This window comes from Solanum verrucosum, unplaced genomic scaffold (genome assembly GCF_900185275.1).
Source record: "Solanum verrucosum unplaced genomic scaffold, falcon-dt-bn FXZP01000161.1, whole genome shotgun sequence".
In the NCBI taxonomy this organism is placed as follows: domain Eukaryota; kingdom Viridiplantae; phylum Streptophyta; class Magnoliopsida; order Solanales; family Solanaceae; genus Solanum; species Solanum verrucosum.
In genome coordinates, this window is record NW_026020127.1 from 1,417,074 (window position 1) to 1,432,967 (window position 15,894).

Consider the following 15,894-nt stretch of genomic DNA (forward strand, 5'->3'; position numbering starts at 1 on the left):
TACATTTAAGATCACAAGATTAATAAACATTTTGATATATTTGACATAACTTTAATTTAAGATTACAAGATAGAAAAGTTCTCTTTTTCTTCAATCGTACCAGATCAAACTCAATCAAACAAAGAGAGTAACTAATTACACACACTTCACCTATTATATTGTCACAAAAATCTTGTTGACTCTTAGCTCTTACTAAGACAAATATTAAATACTTTCAACCTACCAAAATTTAGATAGATGAACAAAAAATTCATACCTACCATTATATCTATGTTTAAATTGGAACTTTCTTGAACCAGCGAAAACAATCTCTCTATACTTACAAGGTAGAGGGGTAAGGTTGCATACACATCACCCTCCCCAAACTCCACTTAAAAGTATAAGTGGTACGTTGATGTCGTTAAAATTGAACTCTAAACATCCTATTACATCCATCTCAATATCTTATATGGAAGATGTCTAACGCATCACAATGTTGATGGCTCAGCTTGAGCGGGAAACGGTAACAACAAACAACGGAGTAGACTATAACAACAAAGATACTGTGTAATGTCTTGAAGTTCCACTCCATAACAATATTACGGTTTCCCTTGCACAGTAACTATTTTTTCGATTATACGGAGTTGAAAAGTGGCTATTTGTGAATTATATTCTTTTCCTGTCAAATTTATCTGTCTTCCAAAATAAAGCAAATGCAGCAAATTTATAAGAGCACCATTAGAAAGATTGAACATGAGAACCAATAAAAGCTAACAAATTAAATTACTAGGAATTGTCAACTTCAGATTCTTTTTTTGGGGACTAATATATAAATCAAATTTTTTTTCCAAGTGATAATTTATCAGCAACAGAAAAAACAATCAAACAAAAACGAAGCTACAAAGTTGGGGAATTTAACCGAAGTAAAATTGCAAAATACAAAGCTTACAAGAAACTCTTCAAAGGAGTATGGCATGCTGCAAATCGATCACAGCAAAATTGAAACATCTCTCAACGTCTCATATCCCTTAACCTGTCTTCGTCTTGGGAGCCTTCTTCTTTGGGTGGGAGGATCTATTGGGCGTAGAGCTCTTCATACCAATAAAAAAGAACAGTGCGCCAAGGAGTGCCAAGCTCTGTCAGAAAAGAATAGCGTAAAATACACAACTAAATAAAAACTTGCAAAGTTTCGTTCTAGATATAGCAATTTGGAAATAATGGATGCAAGAAATGATAATTTAAAGAGATATATGTTGAGTTACCTGAGTAAACTTGACAAAAAGTTGAGCAAACTCTTTCTTGTCAACATCGTAGTTGTAGAAGTCATATAAGACGGGAGTAGCAATGGCTTGATGCAGAACCTTCATTCAGGAAAAGCAGAATGAAGATGTGGTCAGCAGGGTGAAGCAAACAAATTCAAACAATTCACTTGTTTTAAACTATGTTGCTCAGACTCTTTAAAAGTGTCACTGAGTGCACTTCAAATCCTCCAAAAGTAGTGTGGTAACACTTTTGAAGAGTGCAAGCAACACATATTTTAAAGCAATTTCATAAATTTGTTTGAGCAAATAGTAGATACACACCAGGATTATAGCTCCAAGAGAGCTACCAAAGACAAAGAGAAGGCTTCCAAGACTCTTCATGATCAAGGCCCCCAAAATTAGATGTTTCATCTGTGAGTGATATCTTGAGTCATTAGACCAATTGGACAATTGCTAAAACCAAATTCAAATAACCAAAAGCAAAATAGTTATTACCTCTACATGTGGTACTTCAAATCCAGTGTGTGTTGCGACATGCTTAGACAAAACACCAAACTTAGGTTTTAGTGCTTTTGCTGCTGAACCACCATCAACCCCAAAGTCATTGAACCTATAAACAACAACAAAATAAATTAAGATTTAAAGAACTCAAGGTGTTGTTCTTTTATGATCTCTTAACATCTGTTTTTGATATCCTCAAATGTCTTGAAACACAAGTACGAAATGAAAAGAAACAAGTAAATATACACAAGTTTGAAGTACATATGCTAATCGATAGACTACATTTCCAGTATCTCTCTATAAATAAGCCTACAGCTTTGCTATTTTGAAAGGCACTAAGCTTATCAATTTCCTGAAAGCATGTATGAGTTCCATAGTGAAGGGGTAGCATAACTGAGCCTGATTCTCCTCATCAACTATAGATATCTCTACAACATTTGTGTTATTATTTTCTCCTCTTAAACAATTATTCTGCAGAAAGGATGTGAATGCTACTTGCTGGCAACTATAACAGATTGTAGCATTGCACCGTTATATTCCGTACCTTAAAACTTATTCCCCTCAAACTAACAACTTCTAAATGGACAATTTTCAGGAATAAAAGAACATAGAGAAGTCAATAAACAAAAAGACTTCCATATCTGATCCATTTCAATTAAACAAATAAGCTTGCGTTGAGTTTTTATAAGATATCCGATGTAATTGTGTATGTTTAGCATGGAAAGACTTCACAGCAGTTCAGCTCAAGAACGGCATTATCCCATAAGACCAGAAATAGGCAAGGTTCAACTGCTAACTTCGAGAGTGTTATGTGTTTTTTTCTTTATTTTATGGCAAGGAGTAATATCACGACATAGAAAATAAAGTATGTTATAGTCACTTAGAATGAAAAAACAATTTAGTGGTAGCAATTTCAAACTAAAGTGATAACACAATCAGTAAGTGCACCAAAATTGGAATAGATAGCAGGTATATAAACATTCAGATCAGTATTACTATAAGCAATATAGCAGCAAACCTAGCGCTTCGAGTAGATCAATGCACAGAGAGAGACAAACAAACACACTCATTCAACCAAACAGTACTTAACTTTACTACCAAAGAAAAGAACAAGTACAAGCTAAAAGAATTAAACAACTAGCTGATCAAAATCAATATAATAAAATTCTTAAACTTCAGGCCAATTCCAGTCCACTAGTAATTCATCTAAATCCCACTTGGTCCAACTCCTAAGTTACTAGTTCAAACAAAGGAAAAACCCCTAACAGTCTCTAATCACACAATAACTACACAGTAAACCACGCATAGTGATAATGATCTCAATGCAACTCAAATAATACTACACAGAGTTGTATGAACATTGAAACTGCAAAAGAAAAAACAGAATCAGAGTGTTTGCAACTCGAATTAAATAATTAGCTAATCAAAAGCCGTGCAATGAAATTCTAAAACACTTTAAGTTCTGAATCTGATCCACTAGTTCATCCAAGTCTCACTAAATCCAATCAACCTCTTCAGATACTGATCTGAACCAATGAGAAAACCATAGCTTCCTTTAAGAACACAATAAAACGAAACATAACAATGAAGAACTCATGCAACTTTAAAATACTATACAAAGTTGTATAAACACTGAAACTTCATAAGGAAGCCACAGAAACAAAGTGTGAGCTACTAGAATTACATAACTAGCTGACCAAAAGCCACATGATAAAATTCTAAAACATAAGTTCCAAAACCAGTCTACTAGTTCATCGGTCCAAATCCCACCAGATCCAATCTAACTCCTCGGATACTGATTCAAATCAAGAAGAAGCCTTAGCTTCCTCTGAAGCACACAAAAAACTTACAACAAACCAAATCAGAGCAATAAAGAACTCAATGCAACTTTCCGAAAACAGTCTCTCTGCCTCCACGAGGTGGGGTAAGGTCTGCTACACTCTACTTCCCCAAACCCCACTTGTGGGATTTCACCAGGTATGTTGTTGTTGATGAAAAAAAACTCAATGCAACTCAAATAATACTACTAAAAATGCACATTCAATTACATGGTACTTAACTTTACTATCAACATAAAGTAAAAGTATTAGCTAACAGAATTGAACTGGTCAAATGCCATATAATCAGTTTTTTGAACTTCAGCTCCAATTCTAGTCTACTAGTTCATCCAAATACCTCTAGATCCATTCCAACTCCGCAGATACTGATTTGAACAAAGCAGAAAACACAAGTTTCCATCAAAGCACACAATAAACCACACAGCAAACCATAACATCACTATAATGAACTCAATGCAACTTAACATTCTATACAGACAGAAACAGAGTAGAATTGAACAAATTAGCTTATCCAAAAGCAACATGATCAAATTCTAAAACTTCAGATCCAAATCCAGTCTACTAGTTCATCCAAATCCAACTAGATCCATATCTGGCTTTGTTTACAGAGCACAACAAACCATACAGCAAACCAAATCATGGCAATAGACAGCTCAATGCAACTCAAATAACAGTACATAAACTTGTACAAACAGTAAAAATCCATAAAAACACAGAAACAACGTTAAAACATACTAGAATTAAACAATTAGCTTATCAAAAGCCACGATGATCAAATTGTAACACTTCAGCTCCAAATCCAACTAGATCCAAACCTAACTTTGTTTAAATCACACAATAAACCATACAGAAAACCAAAGCATAGCTATGAAGAACTCAATGCAGCTCAAATAGTACTACACATACATTCAAACTGCATAAAAAACATACAAAATAGAGTAGATCTGAACAAGCTACTGATAAGTTTCTTACTCTTGATAAGCAGATAGAACGAAGACTGATACAAAGAGAAGCCTCCCAAAGAATGATAACAAACCCATTACTGTAAACTCAAAGCTTTCTCTCTCTAGAAAACAGCAAGATATTCAAAATAGAGAGAGAAACAGAGGAAGACTTCTATTGCATTAACAGTTCGAATTATTTATATATAGGGTGATAGAACAGTACAGTTCATTTTTTATTTAAAAAAATAAAGAGAAATTTAATTTTTTGGTATTTTCCCTCCAATGCCGCGCTTATATTTTGACGTTTTATTTTAGCAAACTCTCGCGAGTAGAATAGAAGTATATACTCGCTTTATGAGTGTTCTGATGAAGGGAACACGTTTCAAGGACCAATAAAATTTGGTCAAGTGACGTGGCGAATGGAATGAGCGAGTATGCAACAACTAAAAGTGCAGCGATTGGTGAGTACTTTTTTAACTTTTCTCTGAGAAAAAAGTATTTTGCTCTTATTGGAGAAAAGGAAAAGAGCAAAAAAAAAAAAAAAAAATGATTTTGTTTAAAATGAGAAGGCCCATTTATTTGTACTTTTTTTCATAATGATTTTTTAATAATTTGAAAATCATTCAAATTTTAATTTTAAAAATAATTTATTATTTATTTTCCAACTTATTTAAGTTATATTTAAGTATATTCGAACATGAACATTATTTCAAGTATTCTTTGCAAGAAGTACTATGAAATGCAACTTCAATTTCATAAATTTTAAATAAAAAAATTAAAAATTCATGATCAAATGTCTACTTAGTATCAATAAATCAGATTGGTGATGGAAGAAGGAACGATATGCATTATTAATGATCTTGAGTAGGCTCCCGCTCTATCCAATAAACTTTCATAATTAAAAACGATAACAATATAGATAATCATATTATAAAAAAAATATTAACTATCAATCGAGCGTTATTTCCAACTAAATGAATTCTACACGACCTACAAATATGGAAAAAAAATTACCTTTAGTTAGAGATTTTGAGTTTGAATTATAAAAATCTTAAAATATTATTTCCATAAATGAATTCTACGTGATCTCAATCTAGATTAGTTTGAAAAATCTCTAGTACCAAAGTTCTAATAGTTAATTAAAAATAATAAAATAAAATAAAATAGAAAGAAAGAAAGAAGTATTTTTTGCTACTACATGCCAATAGAATTGATGTGTTTGTTTTTTCCATTGGTTTTTCCATGGTCAAACAATTAGAAACGTGAGAATTCAATTACGTGATGGAGATGATTTGAAAACTCACTGAGAATTGTAGTCCAAACTATGTTTACATTTTAGAAATACTAAATTACTTTTTCAAGTTGGACATATAGTAATTTATATTAATGATCATTTAATAGGTTGTATAATTGAATAATGTTGAATATGGTAGCAACATATGAAAGGGATTAATTATGTTAGGTTTGCATTATTTCTTATTTAATAATTGATTTGATATATTAAAAATAACATTATTGCATGACTTTTTAAAAATTATTCTTTTTTTACAAAAATATCATCCATATTCTTTAGCTTTGTATATTTTCAGGAATACATGGAACTTCAACTAAATTTAGATCGCTCACTGCATGTCCCTTTCGAGATTGGTGCTTCCTATAAGAATTTTTTTAGTACATAGGGCTCTAACCCGAGACATTTGGTAAAGGTGAAATAGTCTAACAATTGCACCACAAGTCCACAACCCATGTTGTAACCTTCTAATTGTTAATATCATGATTTTCTGTATATTAATTATACATAGAAATATAGAATAATCAAATAGAGTGTACAACTAATACTTACATTAGTTATACATAGATTAAAAAATGTATTAAAGAGGAAATAGTATTACAAATTTAATACATGCATTATTTTCTAATATCTTCTACCAAATGTACTCTTGATTATTCTGTTTTCACTTGTAAATATCATTGCAGCTTGTAAATTATATTTCAGAAACATGACATGCAATAGCCTGTTTGAATTGATTTATTTTATGTATTTTAAGTAGTTTTATAGTTTTTGAATAAAACAATTTAAATACGTATTTTTAAGTTAAACAATTAAAATATTGAAAAAAAAAGAGTTAAGTCTACCCAAACATACTCTAAATCACGTTCGCTAAACTTGTTCATAAATCGCATTCATCTGGTGCGTTTTATCAATAGCATTTCAGATACTAATGAATGTGAGTGTATGTGCATGCAGGGTTGGTAAATTAACAGATGTATTAATTTATTTATTGTTTCAGTAATTTCTATTACTTTAATAAAAAAATTATATTTCCCTATAATGTGCTATCAATTTACTAATGTAAATAATTATTACCTCTATTATTTGATAATAAAAAAATAGAAATTGGCATTCAATATACAGACTTTTTAATATCAATTGAACTTGTTATTTTTTGAAGAAAAGTTTTTAAGTGGGTGCTAGAAAATTTGTATTCATTTCTAGAAATTACTTTTTGAAATAAACTGTTTTCACTAAACAATTTATTCAAAGAGAGGCTAAAAACTTGGAACAGCCACCTAGCTTGACCTCTTTGATATATTTATTAAAGTTTTTCTAAAAAGAATCATAAAAGCATTTATTAGGTAGATAAATTAACTAATTAGACTATATATGTTATGTTTGCATTATCTCTTATTCAACCATTGATTTAATGTATTAAAAATAACATATATTGCATAATCTTTTTTGTTATATTTTTCTTTTACAAAAATGTCATTCACATTCTTTAGCTTTGTATACTTTCACGAATACATGGAGCTTCGACTAAATTTAGATAGCTCACTACAGGTCCCTTTCGAGATTGACGCTCCCTATAAGATTTTTTCCGTACCTAGGATCCTATCTGAGACCTCTTGTCAAGGGTGAAATAGTCCAACAATTGCACCACAAGTCCACAACCCATGTTGTAACCTTCTAATTGTTAATATCATGATTTTCATATATTAATTATACATAGATTAATATCAAATAAAGTGTACAGTTAATACTTACATTAGTTATACATAGATTGAAAAAATGTATTCAAGAGGAAAATAGTAATACAAATTTAATACATGCATTATTTTCTAATATCTTCTACCAAACGTACTCTTGATTATTCCGTTTTCACTTGTAAATCTCATTGCAACTTGTGAATTATATTTCAAAAACATAACATGTAAGAACCTGTTTAAATTGATTTATTTTAGTTATTTTAAGTAGTTTTATAGTTTTTTAATAAAATAATTTAAATACTTGTTTTTAAGTTAAATAATTGAAAAATTAAAAAAATTGAAAAGAAAAAAAGAAGAAGTTAAGTCTACCCGAACAAGCTCTAAATCGTGTTCGCTAAACTTGTTCATAAATCGCATCCATCAAATCCGTTTTATCAATTGTTTTTGAGATACTAATGAATGTGTGTGTATGTGCATGTAGGGTTGGTAAATTTAACAGTTATATTATTTTATTTATTGTTTGAGTAATTTCTATTACTTTAATAAAAAATTATATTTTCCTATAATGTGCTATCAATTTGCTAATGTAAATAATTGTTACCTCTATTACTTGATAAATAAAAATAAATTGGTATCAAAATATACACTTTTTTTAATATCAATTTAACTTTATTTTTTCAAGAAAAGTCTTTAAGTAGGTGCTAACTGCTAGGTACTTTTCAAACTTTAGAAAATTTGTATTCATTTCTAGAAATGACTTTTTGAACTAAAATTCTTTTCACCAAACAATTTATTCAAACAGAGACTAAAAACTTGGAACAGCCACCTAGCTTGACCTTTTTGATATATTTATTAGAGTTTTTCTAAAAAAATCATAAAGTATTTATTATATATATAAATTAACTAATTAAACTACGTGTGTTTGATAGGAAGACTTAACATGTGTTTAGGTATTTAATTAAAATATAAGTTAATTCAAATATTAAATATAATATATCAATAAATTTAAAGAATTATCGATATATTGCACCTTCAATTTACTATATCAAATTAAAAACATCTCTAAAGACATCTACGACACAATCTGTTGGGATATATTTTTAAAATTGAAGTTCATTAATCTTGGCATGTTCGAATAATATCATGATTTGGCATATTTCAATTTTAAAAAAGATAATGTCAAATAGAATGTACAATTAATACTTGCACTAGTTAATAATAGGTTGAAGAAGTGTATTAAACAAGAAAGTAGTAATACAAAATTTAATACATGCACTGTTTCTAATACTCATCTTCTACAAACGTCATCTCAGTGATTTATCCATTTTTATCTGTAAATTTTATTGAAAGTTGTAAATTATATTTCAGAAACATAACTTGTAAAAGCCTATTTAAATTGATTTTATTTAGGTATTATTTAAAGTAGTTTTATAGTTTTGGATAAAATAAGAGTTGGGGAACTTTCGCAAATAGTCACTATAATAAACTTAATTATGCTCTATAGTTATAGTTTGCATATTTATGGGTTGTAGCTACAATTTAAGCTGTCTCGTTTGTATAATTCGCAGGTTTGTATAATTCGCGGATACATTTGTATAATTCAGTTAATTTTGTATAAACTTGAAATAACAAATTTGTACAGTTACAAACATTTGAAGTGTAAACAGTTATGCAAATTATATTATACAAAAGTTATACAAAGTATATTATACAAATTCTGAATTATACAAATGTGTGAATTATACAAAACTAAAAAGTTGAGCCGCATAATTATAACCAAAAATAGGTCGCGAATTATAATTAAGATAAACTATAGCTATGTTAAGTAATTAACTAGTTAAATACTTATTTTTAAGTTAAATAATAAAAATAAATAAAAAATTATACTCCCTCCATTTCAAATTAATTGAATTTTTGAGGTGTTTCACATCCTTTAAGAAAAGAAGATTAAGACATAAATTTAGACATTTTTACCCTTATTAATTCTTGTCAAATTTATGATTAAAATAACTAAACATTAATTAATAACTAATTTCAATACTAACTAATAAAGGGTAAAATTGGAAGAACATTCTAAAAGCGATCTTGAAAATTGAACAATTAAGCTAATTTAAAAAATGAAAAATATCTCAACAATTCAATTAATTTGAAATGAAGAAAGCAACTTATAAGTCCACCCAAAATAGACTCTAAATCGTGTTAGGTAAAATTTATTCATAAATCGCATTCAAAGAATACGTATTATTAATAGCATTTCAGATACTAATGACTCTCTGTGTATTTACATGCCAGTTGGATGGATGCATTTTTAAAAAAAATACTCAAATAATAGCTTTGGCAAATTGATGGATTTTAGTGTAACAATTAATATTCTACTTTAAATTGGATCCAATTAAAAGCCTTTTTCTTTATACTTTCTGTGTGTTCATTTTTAGTCATTCATTTTGGATTTTGTACGTTGTTTATTAAATAATGATTAATATGAATATGTATATGCATTAATTGATATAGTAATATGTTTTGAGATTTTTTTTGAAAATAAAGTTATTAATGTTTAAGGTAAAGAATGAAAAATAATTATTAATTTTTCTTGATATGTTAACATTGACAATTAAAAGTGAAAATCTAATTTTGAAATATCAGATAAATAAAAATAATTTTTTAAATAATTTCTAGTACTTTAAAAAAAAATAAAAAATCTATAATGTGCTATCAAATTGCTAATGTAAATAATTATTACCTCTATTACTTGATAAATAAAAAAAGTGGTTCATGATAGAATCTATTGAATGCGTTTGTAAAACACGGAATTAAGACAAAAAAGCGGATGTTTTCACTAGCACCCCTTGACTTAGGGTATACATCCAGATCTAGAGGCATACCTAATTAACGATAAGAGTAGAGATCTCCTCTCTCCTTCGAGCCCTCCACCTCTGACACGATCTAGTAGGATATATTTTAAAATTGAAGTCAATTAATTATGGCACGTTCGAATAATAGTTGTTAATTATCTTTCTTCATAGTGAAGCAGACATGCATGTCCTCTCCACTTAGGTTGTTTTGGAAAATGGAAAAAAAATATAACGTGAGATTATAATATGAATATTAAATAAATAATATAGGGATTATAATATAGATTAAAAATCGATCAAATTATTTAGTCAATACTATATATTTGGTTTTCAACTATTCTACAATCTATATTAGTTTTGAATTGTATAAAAAAGGCATTTTCTATATGTTATCAAAAGGTTTGCTAAAGTTTTTTTTTTCAAATAATTACACGAAAAATTTATCTTCCTTTCAATAGTTAGAGGGATTTTGTGTATTGGAAATTAAAATATGGATAAATGAGATTTTTGTCTTGGAGTAATCGAAGCCACTCGTAATTCGATCTTGGCTAATCAAGCTATCATTTGAATGAGTTCATGTATTTGATAATGATAAAGCTTTTGATATTCAAAAATCACGTTTAATCTCATGATGATCTTCACATCAATAACAGTTGAAACATGCATAGGATTAGAGGAATTAGTTAATACAATCTATCTTATGTTAATCCCATCATCCCATTGAGATAAATACCATTCAAATTTAAATACTCCTATTTTAGATGTCTATAAAATCAATTGCTTCCATATAATATTACTCCTTCATTCCAAATCATAAGTCTCATGTTCGAATGCTAGGTAGGAAACTATCTTCAATAAAAAACACTTTATCTCTTAAGCCGAATGTTAATATACGTATAAATTTAATGCTCCCACATCGGCAGCTAGGCATGTATGAAGAGGAAATAGATGGAAATAAAATGGAAGGATGGAGCTAATAAGAAGATTTAAAAAGGGTCGGTTGGCTAAATATGCCACTCTTGCCTGCGTGGTGAGTGCTGTATGGCTATCAAGACATATGGCCGGCGTAATTTGTGGAACCTTACAGGGTTGGCTCCCCGGCCGACCCTCCGATTCTATATTAATTTTATTTTTGATTAAGGAGAAGCCCAATGGACTCAGACTTCCAATCTTGCGGTTAAAGATTTATAGATAGGTTGGTCATTAAAAATATTTAATGACATTAGAATAAAGAGTTAATTATATTCTATTTATACACTCTTTTATAAAAAAATATTTTAAATTAAGAAGGGAAAAGGTTCAAAAATGCCCATACTCTATTGAAAATGGTTCAAAAATGCCCTCATTCCATCAGAGGAACAACAAACTTAATGTTGAAAGCCGACTCTCGTTCTTTGGACCAACCTATGATCGAAGAAAAATGAGTTCTCCCACTTTAGAGGGGTGAAGCAGGGGATCCTTTATCACCTGCTTTATTTATTATAACACTGACTTCAAAGGATATGGGATGCCAAAGTGGAGTGAGAAGTTAAATCATCTTGCTTATGCAGATGATACAATCATATTTGCTGCTGCTGAGAAGAAATTCATTGATCTCATTATCAATACCTTGAAGGAGTATGAAAACCAATTAGGGCAAAAGATCAATAGATATAAGAGCTACTTCTACATGTTTAAAAAGGCTGGTAACGCTCTTATAAATGAAGTTGAGGAGGCTACTGGATTTGTGAGAGGTGATTTCCCTATAATTTATTTAGGATGCCCTATTAGTCATGCAAAGATGAAGAAGTCTCGTTTTAATGAACTGATTAAAAAAGTTCAAAATAAGCTGCAAGTCTGGAAAGGTAAGCTCTTGTCCTTTGGTGGTAAGGTTGTACTTATCAATCATGTGTTGCAAAGTATTCATATATACTTGTTATCTGTGTTGGTGCCACCAAAATGTGTAATAAAGGACCTCCATAAAATGTTTGCAAAATTCCTTTGGAACTTCAAAGAAAATAGTAGGGCAAAGCATTGGATAGCCTGGGATGACATTTGTCTGCCTAAAGAGGAAGGGGGTTTTGGTTTCAGATCTCTGTTTGATGTGTCCAAAGTTGTGTTTGCAAAACTATGATGGAAGTTAAGAATAACAAATTCACTATGGTCCCAGTTTATGTGGAATAAGTACTGCAAAAGGAATAGACCTCAAGTGGTGGAATGGAGGGGTGGATCTTAAGTTTGGAAGCTAATGTCACTGGCCAGATATAACTTTGATCAAGAAATATGGTGGGAACCTAGATGTGGTCATGCTAGCTTATGGTATGACAATTGGACACAACTACTTGGAGCTCTACACTATATTATGCCTATTAATCAAGTTGCTGATGAAAATCTGGAAGAGGTCAATCGGCTCAGATTGGATGAAAGTTTGAATATTAACCTGATGACAAAACTATTGGGAAAAGACACTTGTGATCATGATAACTCTATCTTGGGTCATACTCAGCATGTAGAAGAGAGGGACAAGCAATGGTGGATGCCAAATAGTAGAGGAAATTTTTCTGTTAAGAGTGCATGGGATATTATCAGAAGTAGGAAAGATCCTCAAAAAGATATATTGTTTATACGGGATAAGGGCTTACCTTTCAAGATATCTTTTCTGATGCGGAGAATTTGGTTTAAGAGGATTCCAATAGGGGAAGTCCTAGTTAGGTGCAGGATAGCAGATTTGTAACAATCATGAACATGAATTATTTAATCACCTATTTATATCATGTCCGGATGCTAAGTATTTATGGAATTTGTTTGAAGCAACTATGGGCATGCAATGACCATTCAATCAGATGAGACAAACTATCTACAAATGGTGGACAGAGGACTGTGCAGCTAAATTAAAACCTTTGTGTAGAGTCATGCCATCTTTTATCATTTGGTAATTGTGGAAAAGGAGAAACATGATAGCTCATGGGGGAAATATGACCAGGAATGCTATGGTGTTGGAGATCAATATAAATGTATATTTCATGGCAAGAGCAATGTACCCTTGGTTGGCAGAAATACCTAACACCTGGCCATATATTGTAGAATTTATGGAAAGTTATACACCTCTAATAAGCACCATAGTGATAAGGTGGAAGTGTCCTGAGGGAGGAAGATACAAATGCACTCTAATGGTTCCTGTAAAGTCAATTATGGCCTGTGTTCCAAGGCATTTTGTATAAGAGATGGTCAAAGATATTTGATATATGCTAGAGCTAGCAAGTTGTAGTTTTGTTCATCGTTAGAGGCTGAAGTTAAAGGTTTTAAAGATGGCTTATTGTATTGCTTAAGCCATAATCTTTTACCTTTGATAATGGAGACAGATTCCTTAATTATTAAGAAGATCTTGGATGGGAATTGGGAAGTTCCATGGATCATATCAGTAGACATTAAAGAGATCAAAAAAATTATGGTCAATAAAGAAGTAGCTGTGGTTCATACTTTCAGAGAATGGAACTTGCTGGCAGATTTCTTAGCTAATTTAGTTGTTAATTTTGTAGGTGCAGAGTCTATCCAGTTTAATTACATCGAGGATCTACCAGCACAGGCAAAATCTATACTACATTTGGACAAGAAAGGAACACCAAATATCAGATTCAAGAAGGGGCAAAACAAATATTTTAAACAATCGAGATGAATACAAGTGGACAAAATAATTTATTAAGGACTGCCAGATCGAATGCGCAACGTATGGATTCACTGCACAAATATAACAAGACATGTTTTTTAGGGGTACTTCGATCTTAAATCCTAGAGTATTGTATTGATCTAATCCATAATTTGAGGCAGTGGTATCAGTTCTACGGAGCTCAGCCTGCACGAGTCAGGGAAAAGGTTAACATAACACTCAAATGGAATCTCTTTGGTCATAAAGGAAGGGGCATACCTGGAATTGTTGGGATTGAAGTCAAACTGGAGCAGAAGAAGTCTTCAATGGAGTCAAATTCATGGCAGTAGTGAGACTTGTTACTGCAAAAGTGATTCTCGCCCAAGCTCTTGAATCCATGCTTCGACGCCGATAATCGGGGTAAAGTTAGCCGGAGATTCACATAATTGATTTGTAGGATGAAGGGAGGCGTGAGCTTTCTCCAACTATTTTCATGTGTTTAGAATTTTTCTTTTTAGTTGTCTATGTCTGTTTCTTTACTCTTTCCGTTTTTGTTCATTCTCTTGGGCTTGTCTGTAGCACAAGTTGGATCTTTCTTTTTTATCAATTAATAAATGGACCTTGGTCCAAGTTAGATTAAAAAAAAAAGTTCAAAAATGTCCATTAATTAATAGAAATATGACATGGAATTTAACTAAACAAATGACAACTTTATATTGGTCCACAACATTATTTACCCAATTAAAAGAATCGAATCAAATACCCAAACCCAACATTGATCTTCTAAATGAATCTTGTGAGTCTTCAAAAATCTCTTTTTACAGGAAATATGAATGCCTTTCAATCGAAGAACTTCAAAATTTAGTTCAGGTACTATACATAAAGATATGAGTTTGTCTCTTGTAAGCACATCCTCACTCGTACTCTCCCACGGGTCGATGAGTGGGGATTCGTCATTTTCGAGTTAAGGTTGGACCACAATCAGGGGCGGATCTACGTGGACATGTGGGGGTGCCACGACACTCAGTGATCTCGGAAAAAATGTTGTATATATATGTATATATATAATAGTTAAATATATATTAACTTTGCCACCCAGTAACTAAAATGCTGAACAATTCAATTGGTTAAAGAGGCCGCCTGTCACCCAGCCAACGTGGGTTCGGTCCTTGCTGAAAACACCTATTTCTTTTGTTTGCTCCTTCTTTTCTTTTCTTTTTTTGTTTCATTAATGTGTAAAGGTTTTTTTGTTTGCTCCTTCTTTTCTTTTCTTTTTTGTCTTTTTCATTAATGTGTAAAGGGCTTTAATTTTTTTTCTCCATTCATTCTTATTTATTTACTATTCTTTATTAATTCAAATTGACTCATTTTCACAATTAATTGTTAATTTTTTTTTTACTTTCTCTTTCATCAATTATTAATCTATTGATATGAGTGTTAGGTGTTTATTCTTTATCAATTATTGACTATTGAATTATAAACGTCAAATAAATATTATTAAGAATATGTTTAAATGGTAGTTTTTAAAAAATATAAGTTTTAAAAATGATGAATATTATTATTAGATTTATTTTTAAATTTAAATGTTCTTTCAATCTTCACTGACGTTCTTGCTAAGCAAGATGACTAGGTTGAAACTATAATTTTTATTTTTTCCCTACTATATATCTCCAACAACACATAAAATCAATGGAATGTGAATATATTGAGTTCATACTATTAGATAGTTTATACAAGCTCAAATTTTAATGTGAAACATCTTTTTTTTTCTCAAAGTTTAAGCGGATTAGTCATCTAATTCCAAAAAGTAAATAAAAATTGATTTGTTTAGTTATCTCTAATCTCGAATTATCTAAAAAGAAATATTACTAAAATATATATTTGATCGATTTGTTTATAAAATAA

The 15,894-nt window shown here is 30.5% G+C and overlaps 1 protein-coding gene and 1 non-coding gene across 2 annotated transcripts; one reads left to right on the forward strand and one right to left on the reverse strand.

The window, feature by feature from the left end:
* Positions 1–726: 726 nt before the first annotated feature.
* LOC125826022 (uncharacterized) lies at positions 727–4,695 on the reverse strand. The gene is made up of 5 exons (XM_049505319.1): positions 4,553–4,695; positions 1,737–1,851; positions 1,563–1,652; positions 1,242–1,340; positions 727–1,115 (listed from the first exon to the last, which is right to left on the reverse strand). Exons 1-5 carry the CDS (start codon positions 4,618–4,620, stop codon positions 1,008–1,010), a joined length of 480 nt encoding a protein of 159 aa, XP_049361276.1. The 5' UTR covers positions 4,621–4,695; the 3' UTR covers positions 727–1,007.
* A 6,657-nt stretch (positions 4,696–11,352) lies between these two features.
* LOC125826068 (U11 spliceosomal RNA) lies at positions 11,353–11,476 on the forward strand. The gene has a single exon (XR_007442924.1). It is a non-coding gene; the product is annotated as a U11 spliceosomal RNA (small nuclear RNA).
* Positions 11,477–15,894: the final 4,418 nt, after the last annotated feature.

What these genes read in the sequence shown, in the direction of transcription:
- LOC125826022 (XM_049505319.1), bottom strand. Translation starts at nt 4,620, where the DNA reads ATGGGTTTGTTATCATTCTTTGGGAGGCTTCTCTTTGTATCAGTCTTC. An exon ending in TTGAAGTACCACATGTAGAG is followed by an intron (nt 1,653 to 1,736) that starts GTAATAACTATT and finishes TATCACTCACAG; the next exon opens with ATGAAACATCTAATTTTGGG. An exon ending in CTCTTGGAGCTATAATCCTG is followed by an intron (nt 1,341 to 1,562) that starts GTGTGTATCTAC and finishes TCCTGAATGAAG; the next exon opens with GTTCTGCATCAAGCCATTGC.